The sequence below is a fragment of the Aegilops tauschii genome, chromosome 6, assembly GCF_002575655.3.
Source record: "Aegilops tauschii subsp. strangulata cultivar AL8/78 chromosome 6, Aet v6.0, whole genome shotgun sequence".
NCBI classification, from domain to species: domain Eukaryota; kingdom Viridiplantae; phylum Streptophyta; class Magnoliopsida; order Poales; family Poaceae; genus Aegilops; species Aegilops tauschii.
The window spans coordinates 110,320,946-110,342,316 of NC_053040.3; the positions used below are offsets into that span (position 1 = coordinate 110,320,946).

The 21,371-nt window shown below is 48.0% G+C and overlaps 1 protein-coding gene and 1 long non-coding RNA gene across 4 annotated transcripts; both read left to right on the forward strand.

The window, feature by feature from the left end:
- Nucleotides 1-231: 231 nt before the first annotated feature.
- On the forward strand, nucleotides 232-3,655 carry LOC123493368 (uncharacterized). Of its 3 annotated transcripts, XR_005759562.2 has the most exons (3): nucleotides 232-745; nucleotides 844-3,199; nucleotides 3,279-3,655. It is a non-coding gene; the product is annotated as an uncharacterized lncRNA (long non-coding RNA). The 3 variants fall into 3 exon arrangements; XR_012187314.1 differs by having other exon boundaries at nucleotides 232-749; nucleotides 844-3,655; XR_012187313.1 differs by having other exon boundaries at nucleotides 844-3,655.
- Nucleotides 3,656-4,724: 1,069 nt separating this feature from the next.
- On the forward strand, nucleotides 4,725-20,912 carry LOC109787501 (probable LRR receptor-like serine/threonine-protein kinase At1g51820). Its single transcript, XM_073500663.1, has 12 exons — nucleotides 4,725-5,890; nucleotides 6,403-6,577; nucleotides 6,673-6,811; nucleotides 6,914-6,985; nucleotides 7,068-7,139; nucleotides 18,938-19,018; nucleotides 19,095-19,273; nucleotides 19,381-19,604; nucleotides 19,685-19,811; nucleotides 19,887-19,955; nucleotides 20,083-20,275; nucleotides 20,381-20,912. The coding sequence occupies exons 1-12, from the start codon at nucleotides 4,838-4,840 to the stop codon at nucleotides 20,910-20,912; spliced, it is 2,916 nt and encodes a 971-aa protein (XP_073356764.1). The 5' UTR covers nucleotides 4,725-4,837.
- The last annotated feature ends 459 nt before the right edge of the window (nucleotides 20,913-21,371 follow it).

Below are 21,371 nucleotides of genomic sequence, written 5' to 3' on the forward strand. Positions count from 1 at the left end.
TCGTCGCCGTCGTCTTCCTCCCTGCGCTCCCTTGGCCGCCTCTTCCCCGTGAGATCTTCCTCCTGTTCCCTCTCGTCGCCTAACACCGAGCTCATGCGTGTGCACACGCGTCCGCGGTGCCGGACACGTATCCACGGCGACGCCAGCTCGGCCTCCACGCCTCGCACCTATTTAAGGCCTCCCCCGAGCCCTCCGAGCGCTCCAAGCTCTTCCTCACCCTCCCAGCAACCTCCCCGACCCATTCGTTCGACTCCAGAGCCCTCATCGCCTCGGTTGGCCGCCATGGCCGCCGCGGCCACGCTCCCCGATTGGCTCAAGCCGGAGCCCCTCTCCTAATTCCTCCTCCACCCGTAGCCCAACCAGACCCCGGCGAACCTCTCCCATCCCTCTTTTCCTCGCCGGAGCCGCTGAGGCCACGCGCCCAAGTTTCGGCCGTCGCCCTCGTTCTCGGTCGCCACAAGCCGCCGTCGTTCCGCTCCGTCCTGGCGCTGCTGCGGGGTGCAGACGGGTGCGGGACGTCTCGCCACACTCGCTAGTGCCCTCAATCCGGCGGGAGGTGGCCGGAGATGGCTGGGCCGGCGCCGGCCTCGCTGCTACCTCCTCTGCTCTGCGGGCGCGCGTCGGGCGAGAGGAAGGAGATGAGGCCGCTCCCTGCTAGCTGGCCGTGGACCCCCCGGTCCCACCTGGCAGTGGCTCAAGCCGCGGCCCTGCCCCTGCTGACTGGATTAAGTGGACGCGTAAACCCGTGAGTGCGTTTTCGCTTCCAGAAAGGGTCTTTTACTTCTCCTTCAGCCAAAGTACGCTTACCTTATCTGAAAACGTATTCTGTGTCTGTGTCAGCAGGGAATGTGTTTTCCCTGAAGCGAAGGCGTATTCTTTAAAGTACGCTTTCTGTTTTTCTGTCCAGGCCCAATTTGTTAAGATTTTTCTTACAGATAGGTCCCTGGCAGAAAAACAAGTGTATCTTTTCAACCGTAGCTCCAAATCAGGTGATTCTGAAGCCCACGTATTCGTTTCATCGAGCCCGTTCTGATGGAACCATTTTCACCATGTGTTTGACATTCTGAAAATGACCATTTTGCCCCTGCCCTTATTCATCCCCCTCCGAGAGAGTACGTTTTCCGGCGATCCTTTCCGCGAGTTTCTCGCAGTTTCTGCCGGTGATTTCTTCTACCCCAGGCAAGCCACACCCTCCATTTGCATCACTGTAATGCAGTGACATGGTTTAATCTATTTGAACTTGTTTAAAATATTGCTTTAGCTACATGACTTTGTGCATGGCATTTTCTCGGAGTATTATTTTGATCTTGTTGTTGCCATGCTATTGTTTGGATTACTAGGAGTTATGTTTGTAGTTGATGAGTATCATGTTGCCATTGGAGTATTGGTGGTTGATATTATGATTGTTTTCATGATGATATCTGTTATTATATTTTTGGAGTATTACTTTGGATGTCATGCTGCCTTTGGATTATTAGTGGTTAGTATGATTATTTTCATGATGCTAGTCGATGTTCTGTTACTGTTGCTTGGAGTATTAATTTCGGAGATGATGTTTACGTGTGGATCTTAGCTGGATAGCTTTGTTCTTGTTATTGGAGTAGTAGACTTATTGTTTTCAGATTCATCATGATAGAAATGTTACGCTATCCTTGGAGTATTTTGATATGATGATATTATGCTCAGATTATTTGTTGGATATTGCTATGACCTGGATTATAGTTTGATAGTTGATATCGGAGTATCATTTATCACAGTTATATTTTTGGGGATAAAATTCCGTCATTAAGTTGGTCAGGTGCCACCGAACCGGGCTTTCTCAAGTGCAACCACATTTGCCTTTATGGGAAGGCCCTAATGTGATGCTATTGCCGTGTCTCTCGCCGGTGCCTCCAATGAGGGAAGGTTATGGGCGTGCGCTACCCTGATCAGGTAGGCGAACATAAGCCTTGTGTGCCCGTAGTTGGATTTTGCGCACTTTTGTCCCCGTTTGGGACCGTTTTTGTTTGCCACGACGGTGGCCGTTGGTGCCTTTGGTAGGCGCGGGGCCACCCAGGATTGAACCCAAAGGGGGTGTTGGTCGGAGTGGTCGGGAGAGTGTCATGGCAGTAGATCGGTTTTGTCGGAACGCCGTTGGTCCACCCGAATGGGAGTGCGAGGCCATGGGGTTCCGTGGTGTGGGTACAGTGCGCTTCCTCTGCAGAGTGTGTGTTTAAGCTATCGATAGCCGCGTCCGTACTAGGTCACACCGTTTGATCAACACTCTCGTGATGGAATAACTTATAGTTGATTTATATGATGTATGTGAGCAGTAACAGTTTGGCAGGATGTTGATGATGATGTTGAGATGATCTTGAGGATGATCATTCAGTTTGTGATGTGGTCACGAGGTGACCGTGTGGATATGTTGATCACGAGGTGATCATATGGACCACGAGGTGGTCGAGATGGTATATTGCTTCGTCGGTTAGCCAAGAATGAGATTGTTGTTGGGAATGAGATGTTGGTTTATGAGTATTGTAGTAGTTTCATGTCATGCTTAGTAGTTGTTGTCTTATCATGGTAGATGTTAATTTAATTAACCTGCTTAATGCTATGTTGTTGTCTTGCCTTGATGCTTTTGGTTGTTGTGAGCTTGCAAGTACATTCAATGTACTGACCTGGCGTGTCATGTCAGATTGCATGTGATGCCGTGATTGCTTGATTGCTTGTCGTGGTTTCCGTTCGTGCGAGCTAGATCGTGTCCCAGCCAGAGTCCCTGCGGAGTGGAGTTCACCACCTTCGTCGTTGTTCCGCTGCTAGAAGATTTCCGCTGCTTCGAGTTGTTCTGCTGCTCGCATAGAGCAAGTGTAGTATCGCAGGCGTAGTGTCGTCGTGCTGATGTGAACCTTTGTAACATCAGACCTTTGTATTTACTCTTGTAATAAGAGATGATTTGTTCTATGTCAAGCAATGTCGTATTCCAGAGACTTCTCCTCGATCTCTTGGCTGGAATACGGGGCGTTCCGGTTTCTCTGAGCCGGGGTGCCACATCGGGATAGTGCGGTTCTTCTCCGAGTTGTACATGTCGGATCCAAGCTTTTGCAAGCTTGAGATGCGTTCCAAACAACGGTGCCCGGGCCACGGGCTCATTCCCACTCGTTGTGTGGCCTGGGGAGGAGCCAGCACGGGGAGATGTTTCCTTGGTTGCCCACATGATGTAATTCACATAGATTTTCTCTGTTTTGCCTTACATTGTTGCCAAGATTGCATTTTTGATGAGATTATTGATGTTGCAGCTTCCTGATGAATGTGAATTGGTTGTTTGGGTTGACCCTCCTCCTCCAGATCGTGTTGGACGTGCTATCGAGGAACTACATGGTGGGCTAGAGCGAAGTTGGCTCAAAGCTCATCGTTTAGGGAGGAGGGTGGCACATCTAACCAAGCTGATGGAAACATGCGCATTTTTATGATTGTTGGCATATGCATTGTGGCGTATTTATTTCCTTCGAAGAATGCATATTAGGTGATGCTGTAGGCAGTGAGATTTTAATGTGTTTGGTTGCTGAAGTTGAGTAGAATTTGCTGTGAGTGGTTCTTGGTGGTGAACCTTTGATGTTGTGCACATTTTGCAAAGGAAATGAGAAGCATCAGCTTGGTCTTGTGATTTTTTTTACTGTATGTTTTCTTTATTTTGGTACTTTAAATGGCAATGCATCAGTGTGGTCTTATAACAACAGATTAAATTGCAAGACTGTATCAGAACATGGCAGGTTTATATGAGTTTAGAAAATGACCAAAACTTGATCACAGAGCACTTCACAGAAACATCCCACATGATTTAAGACCAACAACAACACATGATCAATAGCTCCCCTAGAAAAAACATGATCAATAGCCCAGAATCAGCAGCAAGATATGGCCAACGACAACACATCAGTTAAGATAGTTGGACAGATATTCAACAGCAACAACATCATAAATCACGCATAGTTCACACAGCAAGATATGACCGAAGCACCTCGTGCTGACAGAAGATGGCCAGCTCAAGCCATCAAAAGCCAGGGGACTCCTCGTACAAGGTCAGTAAAGACCCGCCATGCCGCCGGAATCCAGATCCACTACCGGTGCCGGGCAACCGAGTAACCAGTCCGCGTCACAAAACTGCCTCCGCCACACCACCACTATTGCCGCTGTTGATCTCCGCTACCGCGGCCGCAGTTGGTCACCGCCCTCCAGAGAGAAACATACATAGATAATTATTTTTAGACTTGTGTGCTTCATGAGTTGCTTTGGTTGGGAGGAAACAGGAGTATACCTGGTACGGTGTGATGAACGGCTAGTTAGCCCAGCAACGAGTCAACCTAAGCCAGGGTGGCTGGCTTCCCTGGTTGGCTGGTTTGTCTTGAGCATTTTACATTACGTATTTCTCTACTCTGTACCCCGCTAATCATGGACCAATCTGCTTACTTGTGCTGTTCTTGCGCAACGTTGACCTTGGCGCCAATAATCTGGAGGTGTACCTGCAAGCTAGCTATTGGATGAGCTCGTTGCCTTGCAGTTGACTTGAGGTGAATAGATATATAGCTGCGTGTCAAATGATAAGGTTTATCACATGTACGTGCAAGTATCTTGGTTGCATGACTCTTTGATCTTGAGATGGCTAACCGCTCATCCCAAGCGCCTTTGGCTGCATTGCATGACTCTGGGTGAAGGCTCTACTTATATGTCGCCGAACATGTACCTTTTGTCCAAGTTAGCTAGCCCCTCTAAGCGCCGGCTGCACAGGTTGTAGCATCTCTGGCTCTCTGCACCTGCACGTTGTCGCGGTGAACTGGAGCGATCATCGCCGAGAGCAATGGCGGCCCCGTGGTTGCTGCTCCTGCTCTGCGTGGCCGGAGGCGTCCCTCGTGTTCGTTGCCAGAGCGCGCCCGACAGCACTGGTATTGAGCTCCAACATCTCGTACGTTATGCTAATTCAACTCGCATGCAGGCAGGCAAAGGCTCAAGCATCATGTCCATGCTCTCAGGTTTCATCAGCATCGACTGCGGCCTCTCGGAGCAGAGCAGCTACGTGGACGATGCCACCGAGCTGGCCTACACCTCGGACGCCGGCTCCAACTACAACGTCTCGGCCGAGTACATCGACCAGTCCCACTGGAGAAGCCACCGGCAGGTGCTCAGCCTCCGCAGCTTCCCCGGGCCACCGGGGCGGCGCGGCTGCTACACCCTCCCGTCCTTCGTGGCGGGGACGTCCAAGTACCTGGTCCGGGCCACCTTCATGTGCGGCGACTACGACGGTCTCAACAAGCCCCCCATCTTCGACCTCTACCTCGGCGTCAACTTCTGGAAGACGGTGAACATCTCGAGGCCCGACGCGGTGCACGTCGCGGAGGTCATCGCCGTCGTCCCGGACGACTCCCTGCAGGTCTGCCTGGTGAACACGCGGTCCGGGACGCCCTTCATCTCGTCGCTGGAGCTGAGGCCGCTCAAGGACACGCTGTACCCGCAGGCGAACGCGACGCAGGGGCTGGTGCTCCTCGGCCGGCACAACTTCGGCGCCGCCGATCTGATCAGGTACCCGAACGACACGTACGACCGTGCGTGGACCCCGTACACCAACCCGGAGGACCAGTGGACTACCATCTTGACGTCGTCCAGGGTGGCCATGGAGGTTGAGGATCGCAAGCCGCTCTACGACGTGCCCTCGGTGGTGATGCAGACTGCCGTTCGGCCAAGCAACACCACCAGGAACGTCATGTGGTTCCCCTGGGACGCCGAGCCCAACCACGTCTATCCCATGCCTGGGTACGTACAGTACTCGATTGATTATGCAAAACTTTACAGCCTTTTTGACGAAAAAATCATAAATTTTATGAAATTCTTTCATACTTTTTTAACAGCACATATGGTTTCACTTTCAATGGGTTTTTGATGAAATCCACTGAATTTCTGTACACATTAAAATATTTACCTTTCGGTCAAAATATTTCAACAATTTTTTCAATAGTACACAAGAATTCAAATATTTTTTAAAAATTCTAATATTTGGTTCAATTCAAGTGAATGTCTCAGCTTTTGGCCGAAATGAAAACCAAAATTCCTGAAATTCACCGAATATCGGTGATTAAGGCTGTCACTGAAATATTTCTGAAACTAAAAGTGGAAACCAATGTGACATCAATTTTTACTCAAAATCTTTGCATTGGAGACCGAAAAAATCATAAAAGAAAGTACTCCTAGCTAGTATAGTTTGTAACCAGATCAACAATACTTCCTTGTCTAACCAAAATACACGTACCCATTGCAGGCTCCTGCCTGTCTTCTATTTGGCGGAGCTGGAGACCGTGGACAGCAAGCAGGAGCGGCGTCTGTTCCTCATCAGCCTCAACCGGCCCAACTCCTCTGCTTCGTGGCTCATAGGCGACTTTGATTACCTTGTCACCACCGTCGTCTCCAGGACTACTAGGAGCCGCCAACGCCACGACACTGCGACCGATCATGGAGATCAACTCCACAATACTACCGCCATTCATCAACGCCGCAGAGCTTTTCACCCCTATTTCCACCGCCGGGGTTGGGACCGACGCTCAGGATGGTGAATACTGACTCTGGAATTTTCTTAATATACATAGATGCACATGGGCTGACTAACTTGCGCTGTTTTCCCCCCTTGTGTTACTGAAAATATAGTATCTGCCATCACTGCAATCAAGGCTAAGTACCAGTTGATCAAGAACTGGGTGGGTGACCCATGCGCCCCAAAGAACCTAGTGTGGGATGGGCTGAACTGCAGCTATCCCATCTCCAGACCTCAGAGAATCACAAGCGTGTAAGTCTGAATATGTTTTCTGGCAGGCGTAAGGGGTTAATCTGTCACACAATGAGAGTTGAGCATAAAATGTGCTGTCTGAACTACTGTGCATTTCTACAGAAACATGTCATTTGGCGGTTTGAGTGGTGATATATCATCATACTTTGCCAATCTCAAAGCTATCCAGTACCTGTAAGTACTGTTTTTTTAATCCATTTTCAAAATGAATTTTGGCAGTACAGCGCACTATTACGTATGCTGGCATATGTGTTAGGGATTTGTCACATAATAACTTGACTGGATCAATTCCTGATGGTCTTTCACAACTACCCTCTCTCGTGCTACTGTAAGTACTTCTGAATCATGTTAACTTTGGTATCTATTATCTCCATATCAAAATGTAAGAATAATCCCTTAGGTTCTTTTTAACCAAAAAACGACTCTAAAAAGGTAAAATTATACGGGGAGTGCTTCGGTACAACCCCCCCCCCCCCTAAAACGTATAATGGATAGTATGGTCATTTCACATTAGGTATAGGAATACCCACCCGACGCCGTACGTCCGCGCGCGACGTCGTACGCCCGCCCGCGTATGCCGCACCCGTCGCTGTACGTACGCCCGCCCGCGTACCCGCACCCGTCGCCGTACATCGCCGCCGTACGCCCACACGTCTCCACGTTGGCGTCGACAGTTATTGGAGAGAAAAAAAAAAGACACGGTAGCCGCCGACGCCCGCCGTCGAAACCCTGAACCCTAACGCATCCACGCCGTCTCCACGTCGGCCCCCGTCTGTACGAAGTCGCCGTCGCCCGGGTCGCCGCCGAAACAGGCCGCCGCGCGTGCCCCGGCGCCGTTGCCGCCGCGTTCCATTCCCGTCGCCCAGATGGCCGCCCACCCATGATCTACGTCGCCGCCTCCCTCCGCGCACTACGCCTGCTACGACCAGCCATCGTCCTCACGCCGTTGACACCTGCCTCCGCCGGCCAGCAACATCACGCCGTCATCACGTTCGTCATCGGAGAAAATGGATCCGGCTGAAATCCTCGCCGCCGTGCAAGAGGTTGGTTTGAGACATCGTTGTGCTTGATGAAATAATTGTTTTAGGGATGATGTTACACGGTGTTTGATTGATCTTAGAATTTTTTTTTAAACATGTATAGTTAGAGGAGGAGGGCGATTATGATGGCGATGATTACGGCGAGGACAACGAAACCTCGTCACTGAATATGGATGAACCTACTGAGGAGAACTACATGAGTTTGGATGAATCTTATAGTGGCAATGTAAGTGTGATCAATGTTGATAAGAACAATAAATATGATAAACCGCACGGACAATTACATGTTTTTTTGCATCATGCAGCGACATGGCGATGATGATGATGATATGGATATAGATGATTCATTTGCTGAAAGTGCACTCCGGGTATGTTTTTAAAAAAATCAGAGAAGAAATGACATAATAACCATATGAGTGCTTACATGTATTTTTTTGCAATGTGCGCAGATGGACGAGGACGGGGACTTTGTGAGGAATATTGTGGACGATGAAAGTGACAAATCGCACGTTGATGCATCTCATGATGACAGCTCCAGCAAAGTAAGTTTTGAAACTTACATACATTACATATTAAAATAATAACTGACAGACATAAATGGTTTAATGCATTAATTTACAGGGAGATGTAGATGCTACAAGCGGGAAGGATGAGCATGTTGGTGATGATCTGTTTAATTTCGACATCGGATTTGATGAATATCAGCAAGAATCATTGGACATGCATTGGAAGGTCATGAGGAAGACGTTCAAGTCACTAGGAGAGGCTTACAATTTCTATAACCAGTATGCTTTCGAGCGTGGTTTCAGCGTAAGAAAGGACTCACTGAAATATTCGAAAGGTCCTGAGGGAACTAAGCGCTTGAGAAAGTATATGTGTGCGAGAGCTGGGAAACGACAGGCAAAACTTTGTACAATGGAAGGCAGGACCCACAGGCTGAGAGGGGAGACTCGTTGCTTCTGCGATGCGCATATAACTTTGAAACTTGATAAAGAGCGTGACGTTTGGTATGTCAGCAGTTTCAGTGATGATCACAGTCACGTTCTAGCTAGACCGGATGAAGTCACGTTTCTTCGGTCTCATAATCAGATAAAAGAATATCAGAAAGCTGAGATCTTAACTATGGCAGGTGCTGGAATCAGGAAACATATGATTTATGATCAACTCGTCAGTAGGTACGGGTCATATGCAAAGGCTGGTTTTGGCAGGAAGAAGCTTTATAACATGTGTTATAGAGAAAAAATGAAGTTGCTTGCACAAGGTGATGCAGACACTGCCATTGGGATCATGATGACCAGAAGAGAGAGGGATCCAGATTTCTTCTTTGAGCACACCGTCGATGATGAAGGAAGGCTGAAAAACCTATTCTGGTGTGATTCTCAATCACGTCAAGACTATGCTGACTACGGTGATGTGACCATCTTCGACAGAACATACAGAATGAATAGGTATGGCATGCCATTTATACCTTTTGTCGGTCTGAACAACCACCGTTGCACCACGGTATTCGGTTGTGCTCTTGTGTCTGACGAGACGGAAGATTCATATGTCTGGTTGCTTGAGACGTTTTTGAGGGCTCACTGTCAGAAGAGGCCCAGGTCAGTAATTACTGATGGAGATGCAGCTATGATTAAGGCCATCAGAAAGGTACTTTCAGAGGTTTGGCATCGTCTTTGCTCATGGCATATTGAGAAGAACATGCAGAAACACCTTCATCATAAGTCTCTAAAGGAGTTCAGGTCTCTACTTTATTATGCCACTTCAAAAAAAGTATTTGAGGAGAGATGGGTAGCGTTTACCGCCAAATGGCAGTCGGAGAAAACAAAGACATGGTTACGTAGGATGTACAAGAAGAAAAGGCTTTGGGCTGCATCATATCTGTCTGGTGGGTTTTTCCTAGGTATGCGAAGTACCAGCGAAGTGAGAGTCTGAATTCATGTCTTCACTTGCATCTAGACTCCGGTATGACTATTGTTGATATGATTGTGCACTATGAGAACTGCATAGTTCGTCTCCGTGAGAACGAGGTGCATGACGATTACACAAACTCACAGACAGTCCCAGTACCAGTATTGGACGAGTGTAAAGATATTGAGAAATCAGCTGCCCGTGAGTTCACTGCGGCAAACTTTTATATCTTACAGGAAGATATGAAGAAGGCACGGGAGCTTGAGGTCCTTGAGAGACTGAGAGGAGCAGACACTCACAGATTCATACTGACATGGAAGGAAAATAGGGATATCAGATTCACTGTGGACTACACCCCAGGTAACTCCAAAGAAACCGTGAAGTGCAGTTGCAGAAGCATGTATCGCAAAGGACTTCCTTGCAAACATATTCTTCACGTTCTGATTCAGCTACGCTTACGTGAGATACCTAAGTGTTTAGTACTGCGGAGGTTGAGCCAAGTTGCAAGGGGTGGACTTCCCGTGAAGCGCACTAGCGATCTGTTTGCGTGGGGATGGGCAGGTGCAGGGGACAGAGCTAGGTACAGCGAGTTGACTATCTTATCTGCCGAAGCAACTCATAAAGCATGCCATAAACCATTTTTATTCGACAAGTTGAAGGCGGCTCTGAGGGACATAATAGATAATGATTACACTGAGGAGGATGAGCCTGGTGCGGAGGTAAAGTTTGTGAACGACGATGCATTTGAGCCTAATCAAGATCATGGTCTTGTTCGTGATCCCGCAAAAGTTAACACCAAAAGGGCACCAAAACAGAATGTTAAAGGCCGCGGTAAGGATGGTCTTGATGTCACTAAAAATGAGCGACCTAAAGCTTTTGATGAGAAAAGCAAACGTCAATGTGGACAGTGCGGTCTTACGGGTCATTATAAGTCCACGTGCCCTCAAAATCCTAAGTATGATTTTCGTATGTTATTGTAAATCTTATTGTTCAAACCAAATTTATTTGTTTATTGTGAATTAACACATATCTTACTGTTTTGGTATGTAGGAACTTTGCTTGAATTCTGGAGTATTAAAGATTGCTTCGCCCTTTGATTCAAGACAGTTTTTTGATGGATTGCTAAGGAAGATTGCTTCACCCTTTGATTGAAGACAGTTTTTTGATGGATTGCTTCTATCTATGTGATCTTTTATAATTGTTACATTATGTTATATGGGACTTATTGTACTTTGTTGATGTCAGAGTATTTGCTACGATACCGACATAAGTATTTGTTTGATGACAGACTATGTAAAGCAAGAAGTATTTTTACTATGTTTATTTTGATGTGCTCATTATGCACTGTAGTGCCGTCGCTATTTACTGTTGATTTTCTGCACTGTACGGTCGTCGTCGCTTACAACCCCGTCGTTTTTATTTTTTATTTTTAAAAAAGCCCGACAAGTGCGCCGGCGGCACTGTCCCACAGGGCAGCGTCGGACGGCAGCACTGTCCCATAGGGCAGCGTCGGACGGCGGCAGCAGAGCGAGTTAATCAGAGGAGTTCGACTGCCTATGTGCCGCCGTGTATATAGGCCGGTCGTCGCGCGCTCCGTCGGGCGAGGTGGGACTAAACATTTCCCGTTGCCCCGCGTAGTACTTGGGCCGTCGTCGCGCCGCGTGGTACTTGGGCCGTCGTCGCTCCGCGGGCTGTGCAGTGTTATTGGGCCGGCCCACGCGGTCACGCGCGTCGCTGCAGGCACGGCGGCTGCGATAGGAAAGGTTTAGTCCCACCTCGCCCGACGGAGCGCGCGACGACCTGCTTATATACCCGGCGGCGCATATGCAGTCGAACGCCTCCGATTAAATCGCTACGCTACCCGTCGTTCGACGCTGCCCTGTTTGACAGTGCCGTCGGTCAAGTCTGACGTCAGACTGGCCGGCGCACTTGTCGGGCTATTTTTTTAAAAGAAAAACTAAGAACGTCGGTGTTACAAGCGACGGCGGCAGTGCAGAAAAACAACAGTAAACAACGACGGCACTACAGTGCGTAATGAATACATGGGCATTTTTTTAACATTTACCAGTACAGGAAAACATGGACTGTTATATCCAAACAATTTGACGACGGCACAACTATGAATATGAATAATTCAAATTTAAAGACAATGGCATGAACACAAAATAATAATCCAAATGTCATTCTCGACTTAAATATTCAAAATAGTAGTGTCTTCTCCGTCACAAGATATCAAAGTCGAAATAAATGTAAACATTATTTGAGCCTACAAAATTTTCTAGTACATAAATTTTGCCACATTTATTTCTTCTTTGCAAGCCGGGTAACTTTGTCCTTCACATCGTTGAGCGTATTTCTCTCCGAAAAAATAAGCTGCGCAACCATTAAGTCCCTCGATTTATCAATTGACCCCTGTTAGAACTTCATATTAGTACAATCCAAATAGTATTACATAATGAATTCAATTGAATATAAGCATTTGAAATAAAACCAGACCTGGGAAAAATGGCTTGTCCATTTTTCACCATTCCAATATTGAAAGCATCGAAGAACAAATATTCCACATGAATTGCTGGTCCATACAAACAACGTTTCATGAGCTCGCATTTCAGGTAAGATATTAAAATAATATGAAAGTGTTTACTCACCCGTCTTCTTGTTATGGCATCGTATACGTGTTGATAGGCCAGGTAGACACATCCGGATAATTCACAGCACCGCTCGCATTCGCATCACGTATGTCATATCCAAGTTGTTTTCTCTGTTCATATATATAATAGCACGGAAAGAATTTAACATAGTTCAGTTACTAAATGATAGTTTCAATATGCTCATGAAAATTTATGCCGTACCAGCTCCTCAACTTTGTCTCTAATTTCACTGTCAAGTTCGGATCCCATCAAAGAATCAAGAACCTGGAACTCTTCCTTCGGGCGATGCATGACGACCGAAACCCAGTGGGTATTTCCCTTATTAAGAGGAATATAAATCTGCATCACAACGAAAATATGATGTAATCAACACATACTCTCTTATTATTTATATCCCATATATGCATACATTAAGGCAGTTGAACTTACCTTATCTTTTTTAAAATACTCATCGGTGCATCTATTCACGGGTCCATTCTTCTTCGCCACAACTTCGTTGTCATTTTTTCCTGGCTCGGTGTCCGGTCTAAATTCAAGTAACCAATTGACCAGCCAGGTTGGCATTATATGACGATCGTCATCAACAACTCCCAACAGATACGATGAATAAGCATTGATAACCTGAAAATAATTTAAATGATGTATAACAATTCCAATTTGCATTGAATGCTAATAGAAAACACAACAATAACTTACATCACCGGTTAGCCATTGATGGTCAAGAATCTTACAAGCCCTCTCTGCACTGAGACCTTCGCGCATGCCATCATTGAATATTTCCTTCTTTCTATGTTTTGCTGACCGCTCATAAGCACGAACAAACTTAACACTAGCTTTAATCACATCGTATTCATCTTGAAAGACTTCTTTCTCGAATAGTTCTACAATACATGATGGTAATATGTTAATAAGTCAATGATAAGTAGTAAGTTCAGCTCGAAAACAATATGATAAAACTCACTTGCTTTTGTTGAACGTTTTGCACGCTTTGTCGGTATAACTGGCACATAAGGAGACTTTATAAGGTTTGATACCTTCCGCTTCCGTTTCCCTACAACCTCCTCCTGTACCTCATCTTCTCCAATAGAATCTACGGATACACGTGATGCGATTTCATCTGTTCCTAAAGATGTAATGGATTTCTCATCAGATACCTCAGGAACTTCGATAGGATCTTCTTTATCACCCTTGAAACTATCAAAATATTCAGGTGTGCAATAATAAGGTCTCTTCTCTTCAGAATCATTAATATCATCTTCATCATCCTCTTGCACATTCTTTTTTCCTGGTGTTTTGAAATTGTCCATGTCAGGATTATATAGAAATTCTTTACGAGGTTTTCCACCATAGTTTCTAGTTTCACTATTTTCACCATACTCATTCTCTTCTTCTTTTTCAATATCACCGGCTTTGTAGAATACAACGCTTTTGTTCAATTTCTCTATGACCCTCTGTGGTTAAAAATTAGTTGTAATTAGTTATGTGACACATCAAAAAACAAAGTGAACGGCAAAATAAGAAAACTTGTACCTGTGCGCATAGCTCCGGCATACGAAGCATGTCCTTACGAATGTGCTTCAGCTCAGTCAAATCCGATCCATAATAGGGTTCTGGGTAGCTGAAGCCTCAGATGTACTCACACCTGTTCTCCTTCCAGTAATGTTAGACTTTCTCGTACTGGATTTCTTGTTATTTTCAGCATGTTCCATTCTAATTTTGTTTAATCGGTACTCTTCAGTAATGGTGTCATCGATCTACAACATAAATAAGAATCATACAATCGTATTTAATTAATAATTAATTGCAGACTTTAAATGAAAAAATATATATTTAACGTATTACCATTCCAACACCACGACCATATTGAAAGTCGTACTTGTCTCTTTTCTCTGGTGCCGCTTCTGTCCAATTCCTCATCAAGGGGCTCAACAGCGCTAAAGGATCATACCGCGAACCGGTGCTTGGCTGCACCTTCTCCCAATATAGATACTGCAAAACAAAAAACTACCATTTAGCATCTGTTACACTATTATACATAATACAAATATTCAATTTAAAAAATAAATCATACCTGCAGAAGTGCTAGGTTGCCACGTGGCCATTCCCTAACACGGCCGGGCTGCAAGACCATACCAATCTCCGACAAACAAAACCGCAAAGTGAATGCGTTCCAGTTGAACTTTTTTATCTGCCTGACATCTTGCACTAGTGCATAATAATTCTTCGGAATGTACTCATCAGACACTGGTGCAATTATAGTCCCTAACAGGACGAGAAACGCCATCCGAACAAATTCATCGTCCGTGTTTTTATTTCTCTCAATCTTCTCAATAAGATCATCAATCAATATTTTACCATTCTTCTTGTTAACAAAACTAGATGGATTTTTTTATTGCTTTTCCTTGGTCCATACTCAAAAAACTAGAAACATCTACTCCTTCATTCTTCAAACCAAATATAGCGAACACATCATCAGGCCTCAGTGAAATCAACCCTTTTTTTCCGGCTGCCTCTTGGACCATGAATTTTTTTACTACTAGGATTGTAACCATGAATCATAAGTGCAAGCAAATTATCACGCATCTCTTGACCGAAGGTATTCGTAACATGCCCTCCATCTCCGTTTCGTAAAATGTAAATCGTTGACTTGGTGTTAACTTATTAACAAGACTAACCCACTTTTCTACGGAACATGCAATCACACCATCGATGTCCATACTGCATATAATAATATCTATGTGACGTCGCATGCAGCTAATGTGTTATATTATGATGAAAATAATAAAAAAAATACCTACCCGACGGTGACTAGTGCGGGCGACGGCAACCACAACGGCTGACGGCGACAGGTGCGGATGACGGCGGACGCTGACGGCGGGTGGTGACGTTGACTAGTGCGGGGTGACGACGGGCGTTGACGGCGGGGCGACACTGTCGGGCGGGGACCGACAGTGTGGGCGGCGGCGGCCGACGCGGATCAGATCGGGCGCGTCGTCGGCACGTACGAGGCAAAAGTGCATGCGCGACGTGATTGGGCGACGTGCGTGATTGTCGGGAATATTCCCTCACCTAGCGACGGCTCGTGCAGATATTTGCGGCGTCGGGTCCGCGGCAATTATTAAGTGGGCGACGGCCCGTTGATTTTAATAAGCATATGTCTACAGTATCAGTGTGGGCGACTGCTAGTTTAATCCCACCTCGGCCGTTGAACGACGCCCCGACCAGCTTAAATAGCCGCGTCAGTTAACCCATACATGGTCATATTTAATATTGTGATATGGCTCTACATAACTGCCCGGCAATACAACTGTCCGGGCTGTACTGCCCGGGCAGTTAGGTAAAGTCACATCGCACTATTAAATATGTATTTATTTATTACTAGAATTTTGTATTTTTTTAAATTTTACACGAAAAACAAACATGTTTCTAATATTTTTTTACTCCGTCAAACGTCACGAAACTTTTTTCACACGTTGGCATCACCATCCATAACACCCACGCCAATTTACATATTTTTCCGACACTCTACGGATTTTCTATGATTTTCCGGGCCAAAAACCCCGAAAACACTGCCCGAACGTGACGCAACGTGCGTTCGTAGTCGGATTTCGTTCATCTATGGCGTGCGGTACCCGGGGGGTCCCCACACGCGCTGGCAAAAGTTAGGTGCATTCCGGCGAACCGCACGGGCACTTGCTGTGGAAGCCGGTGGTTTCGATATGGGTTGAGGGGACCCTTGGTTGTACGTCTCTCCGTCGCATCTGCCAAACTCGCTGATTTTTTTCCACGGGCCACAGTGACCATGCAGGACACGCACGCCAAAATTTGTCGCGTTTCGACGCTCTACGGATTTTCTATGATTTTTCGGGCCGAAAACACTGCCCGGACATGACGCAACGTGCGTTCGTAGTCGGATTTCGTTCATCTCTGGCGTGCGGTACCCGGGCGGGTCCCCACACGTGCTGGCAAAAGTTGGGTGCATTCCGGCAAACCGCACGGGCACTTGCTGTGGAAGCCGGTGGTTTCGGTATGGGTGGAGGGGACCCTCGGTCGTACGTCTCTCCGTCGCGTCCGCCAAACTCGCTCATTTTTTTTTCACGGGCCACGGTGACCATGCAGGACACTCACGCCAAAATTTGTCGCGTTTCGACGCTCTACGGATTTTCTATGATTTTCCCGGTCGTAAACCCCGAAAACACTGCCCGGACGTGACGGAACGTGCGTTCGTAGTCGGATTTCGTTCATCTCTGGCGTGCGGTACCCGGGCGGGTCCCCACACGCGCTGGCAAAAGTTGGGTGCATTCCGGCAAACCGCACACGCACTTGTTGTGGAAGCCGGTGGTTTCGGTATGGGTGGAGGGGACCCTCGGTCGTACGTCTCTCCGTCGCATCCGCCAAACTCGCTCATTTTTTTTCCACGGGCCACAGTGACCATGCAGGGCACGCACGCCAAAATTTGTCGCGTTTCGACGCTCTACGGATTTTCTATGATTTTCCGGGCCGAAAACCCCGAAAACACTGCCCGGATGTGACGCAACGTGCGTTCGTAGTCGGATATTTCATCTCTGGCGTGCGGTACCCGGGCGGGTCCCCACACGCGCTGGCAAAAGTTGGGTGCATTTCGGCAAACCGCCCAGGCACTTGCTGTGGAATCCGATGGTTTCGGTGTGAAAAGATGTGTACGGAACACTTTTTTCTGTTATGTTCAAATATGCCCAAATTTTTGTATCGCGTTGTATCTACATGAGATTCATGCATGCCAATTTTCTGTGCATTTTGCATTTTCTACGGTTTTTGGCGTCGTACGTCCAAAAACACTGTTATTAATCAAAATTATTTCATACTAAATTTTTTAAAAAAATTACAAATTCCTTCTTCTAATTTCGTTTTTTTCCTTTTCCTTTCTTCCTCTCTTCATATTTTCTTTTATATAATTTTTATTATTCATTTAATTTTACTGGTAAACTATTTAATTTTAATTTCTTTCGGGTCATTTTATTTTATAAAATGATTCACTTTTTTTAATAATTTTCATTCCAACATAACGATAGTTCATTCAACATTACGACAGTTCGTTTTACATTAAAACATAAAAAACTTAATTAAACAGGACTTAACCGAAATTAATTAAACATAACGACCTAATCTAAACCTAATCTACTCGTCGTCGTAGGAGGCAGCGAGGTCGACGATCTCCCCCGCACCGACGTCACCGTCGCCGTCGTCGCTACTCTTGCCGCCGTCGTCCCAGTAGCCGCCTCCGCCGTCGCCCTCCTCCGGAGCCACCTGCGGCTGCACCGCTTCGATGGCCGCCGCCGCATCCAGTGCGGCCTGCAGCTCGGCTGCCTCTGCTGCCGCCGCCATAGCCGCCGCGGCGTCGAGTGCGGCCTGTAGCTCGGCGGCCTCTCTCGCCTCCGCCGCCGCCACCGCGGCCGCCGCTTCTGCCTGCGACGCCCGCAGTGCGATGAGGTAGCCGGGGCAGTCGTCGGGGTCGCCGTCCTCGCGCCGTGCAAACTGCTCCGGCGGGATCTCGACGACGGGAGGGAAGGCGGGCCGGGCGAGGCGGGAACCGGACGGCGGGACGAGCTTGGAGACGGCGCGGCCGCCGGAGGGGGACGGCGGGGCCGACGCGGGGCGGAAGACGAGCCGTGCGGGGCAAACGACGAGCCGCCGGTCCGCGACTCCCGATGAGCCTGCGCGACGACGACCTAGTAGTCTTTGCCCTTCCAAAACCTAGCGCGGCCGACGATGTTCCACCGGCCGCCCTCGTGACGGCGGAGCTCATCCGGCGACGCGCCGGGCCCCCTCGTCGGGTACCCGTCAGCGGTGATGCGGAAGACGTGCGGCAGACGGCAGCCGGCGGCACCATCATCCCGAGACGGATGAGCTCGTCGGTCTCCGGCGTGCTCAGGCTCATCGGCCACGAGCCGCCTCTGCCGCCGGACGCCATGGGGGCCGCCGGGAAGGGAGCTCGTCGGCGGTGGAGCGCGTCGGTGGGTGGGGTGAGCGGGGCGAGGTGCGTCGAGTGGAGTGGGGGAGGCAGTCTGGTAGGTGACCGACGCCCGGCGTAACGCCGGCATTAATGGCGCATCGGGCCGGCGGCCGCCTCGGGAACCGCCCTTGACCGACGCCTAGACGGCACGCAACCGCCCGTCCCACACGTCACGTCGTGTTTTTTTGTTTTTCTTTTTTTTTCATCTAGCCGACGCCACGTCGCCACGAGTACGTCGCTCGACAGGTCGCGTCGTGTTTTTTTTTCTTTGGTCGTCGTCGTACGTACGCGGACGGCAGCGTGTACGGGGAGTCGACATACAGCCCTGTCGCGCGGGTACAGCCCCGTCGTGCGGGCGGCGGCTTTTTAAGTGCTGGGACAATCCTACCCTTTTTAATGAAGGGGTACGGAGCGATCTCAGTCGTTGTTGTATTTAGGGGTTGTACCAAAGAAGAAGTGAAATTATACATGTCCTTTCAATTGTTGATACTTACGACACTTTTCTTCCGATGTCAAAACTGTTTGGTTCCTTCAGAGATTTGACAGGCAACAAGCTTAGTGGAACGATTCCGTTCGGCCTTCTGATACGAATTCAAGATGGCAACCTAACTCTAAGGTGAATCAATCAGATACGCCTCTGCCGCCATTTATTTTATTCCCACGCCATGCTAATCGCTTCCTCTTTTTGATAGATATGACCACAGTCCAAACCTTTGCAGCAACAGCAGTTCTTGCCAGCCTATGCAAGCGAACCGAAACTCTAAAACCACCGGCTACATTGCTGTTGTTGTAGTGGCATCCGTGGTTGTAGTAGTACTAGTGGTACTACTACTCTTTTTCGTAATAAGAAGAAAACAAGGTGAGCCTAAGAAACACTTGGCATTAGCACAACTACTGTTCTACCTGTGTCCATTTGTAACTGCAAGCAGTGGTGATGATGCCACAGTGGGTAACACTTGTTTTGTTCTTAATTGCCATATGAAGAACCGGCAAATGTACATAATGAGGAAAGTGACGTGCAATCGCGCAATCGTCGATTCACATACACGGAACTGAAGGTGGTAACATCCAACTTCCGGCGAGTGCTTGGGGAAGGAGGGTTTGGCCTCGTATATGATGGCTTCTTGGAGGATGGTACTCAAGTTGCAGTCAAGCTGCGGTCTCAATCTTCCAATCAGGGTGTAAAAGAGTTCTTGACAGAGGTAATGCATGATCGAGTATGTAAATAGTCACCTAGATTCGTTTGGACGGTGTCTAATTAATCTGTTTTCTTCTGGCTCAGGCACAAAACTTAACAGGGATTCATCACAGGAATCTAGTCAGCCTGATTGGCTATTGCAAGGATGGGGAGTACATGGCCCTTGTATATGAGTATATGTCCGAAGGAGACCTCCAACATAAACTCAGAGGTCATTTCAACTCTAGGAGCATTTGGAATCTCCATTTTCGAGCTCCCCGATGCTAACACTCACCATGTTCTGCAGGGAGAGATCACAATGATGGATGTTTAACCTGGAGACAGAGGCTCCATATTGTACTGGAGTCCGCGCAAGGTAATACATTCTTCTGGCTTGGATTATGTTCTCCCATCATTTGTTGGTTTTGATCTCTGGGAATTTGCATGCTAGCACATGTGGAGTAGCCAATGTCAATGCACTCAATGCTATGATGTGCATGCAGGGCTCGAGTATCTGCACAAGGCATGTAGCCCGCCTTTCATACACCGGGATGTGAAGACGTCAAACATCCTACTGGATGCAAATCTAAAAGCTAAGGTTGCTGATTTTGGCTTGATGAAGGCTTTCAATCAGGATGGTGATACCCATGTATCCACAGCCAGGGTGGTTGGCACACCAGGCTACCTTGCCCCCGAGTATGTCTCCTTGCATTAAGTTCTTGAGAATTCAGTATAATTCTAGTGATGTGACTGAGACGACTAAGCACAAATCGATCACATATGTGTACATATGCACTGCAGGTACGCAACAGTCCTAGAGCTCACTGAAAAGAGCGATGTGTACAGCTTTGGTGTCGTGTTGCTGGAGGTGATCACGGGGAAGCCTCCATTCGTGCAAATCCCGCAGGCGCAACCCATTCATATTGTCAAGTGGGTGCAGCAGCGCCTTTCATCTGGGGACATCGAGGGCGTGGTGGATGCACGCATGCAAGGTGACTATGATGTCATCGGCGTGTGGAAGGTCGCCGACCTCGCGCTCGAGTGCATGGCGCAAACTCCCGCGAAGCGACCGACGATGACCCGCGTGATTGCGCAGTTGCTGGAGTGTCTTGAACTCGAGGAGAGCCGCGGCACCATCTACACCAGCGTCAGTGGCGACACGAACGGCATCGTCAACACCGCTAGCACCAGCGATGATCCCAGCTCAAGTTCTATTATGTACGCCACCACCGACCAGCCCGCCTCCGATGTCGCCCAGAGCAGTGCAGCGCTCAGGATGGGGCCTGACTATAGCAGGGCGTCAACGGTGGCCGCCGGTCCTGCAGCACGATGAGGCTGGCCGAACTTTGTCGCCCATGCCTTTGTGCATCAAAAGGGCTCGGAGGCTTTAATTATGTAACTCATTTCTATTTTGAGGGATTGATCATGGAACATTTGGCATTTGGGTGCTCAACTGATTTTCTCGATTCCAATTCCTACTGAGTTTGCTGGCCAGGGTTTCAATCGTAGCGACCGCCAACTCATGCTATCCTACTGAGGTCCCTTCCTTCACTGCTTCTTCCTACTAGCTCTGAATCCACAGAGAAAATGGCCATGGATGCTGTACATGAGTCTTCTTCCGGGAAGACCAAAGCTCAACAGAATAGGTCTCCCTCCCTCCCTCCTCCGCCGCCACCCGCGAGGCGCCGGGGAGGGCCCCAAATCCCCGCCGCCGAACACCCCTCCGCCTCCCTCCTCCTCCCTCGCCGCCGCCAAAGGGCACAGCCGAGCGAAGCCTGGTCGTCGCCGGCGG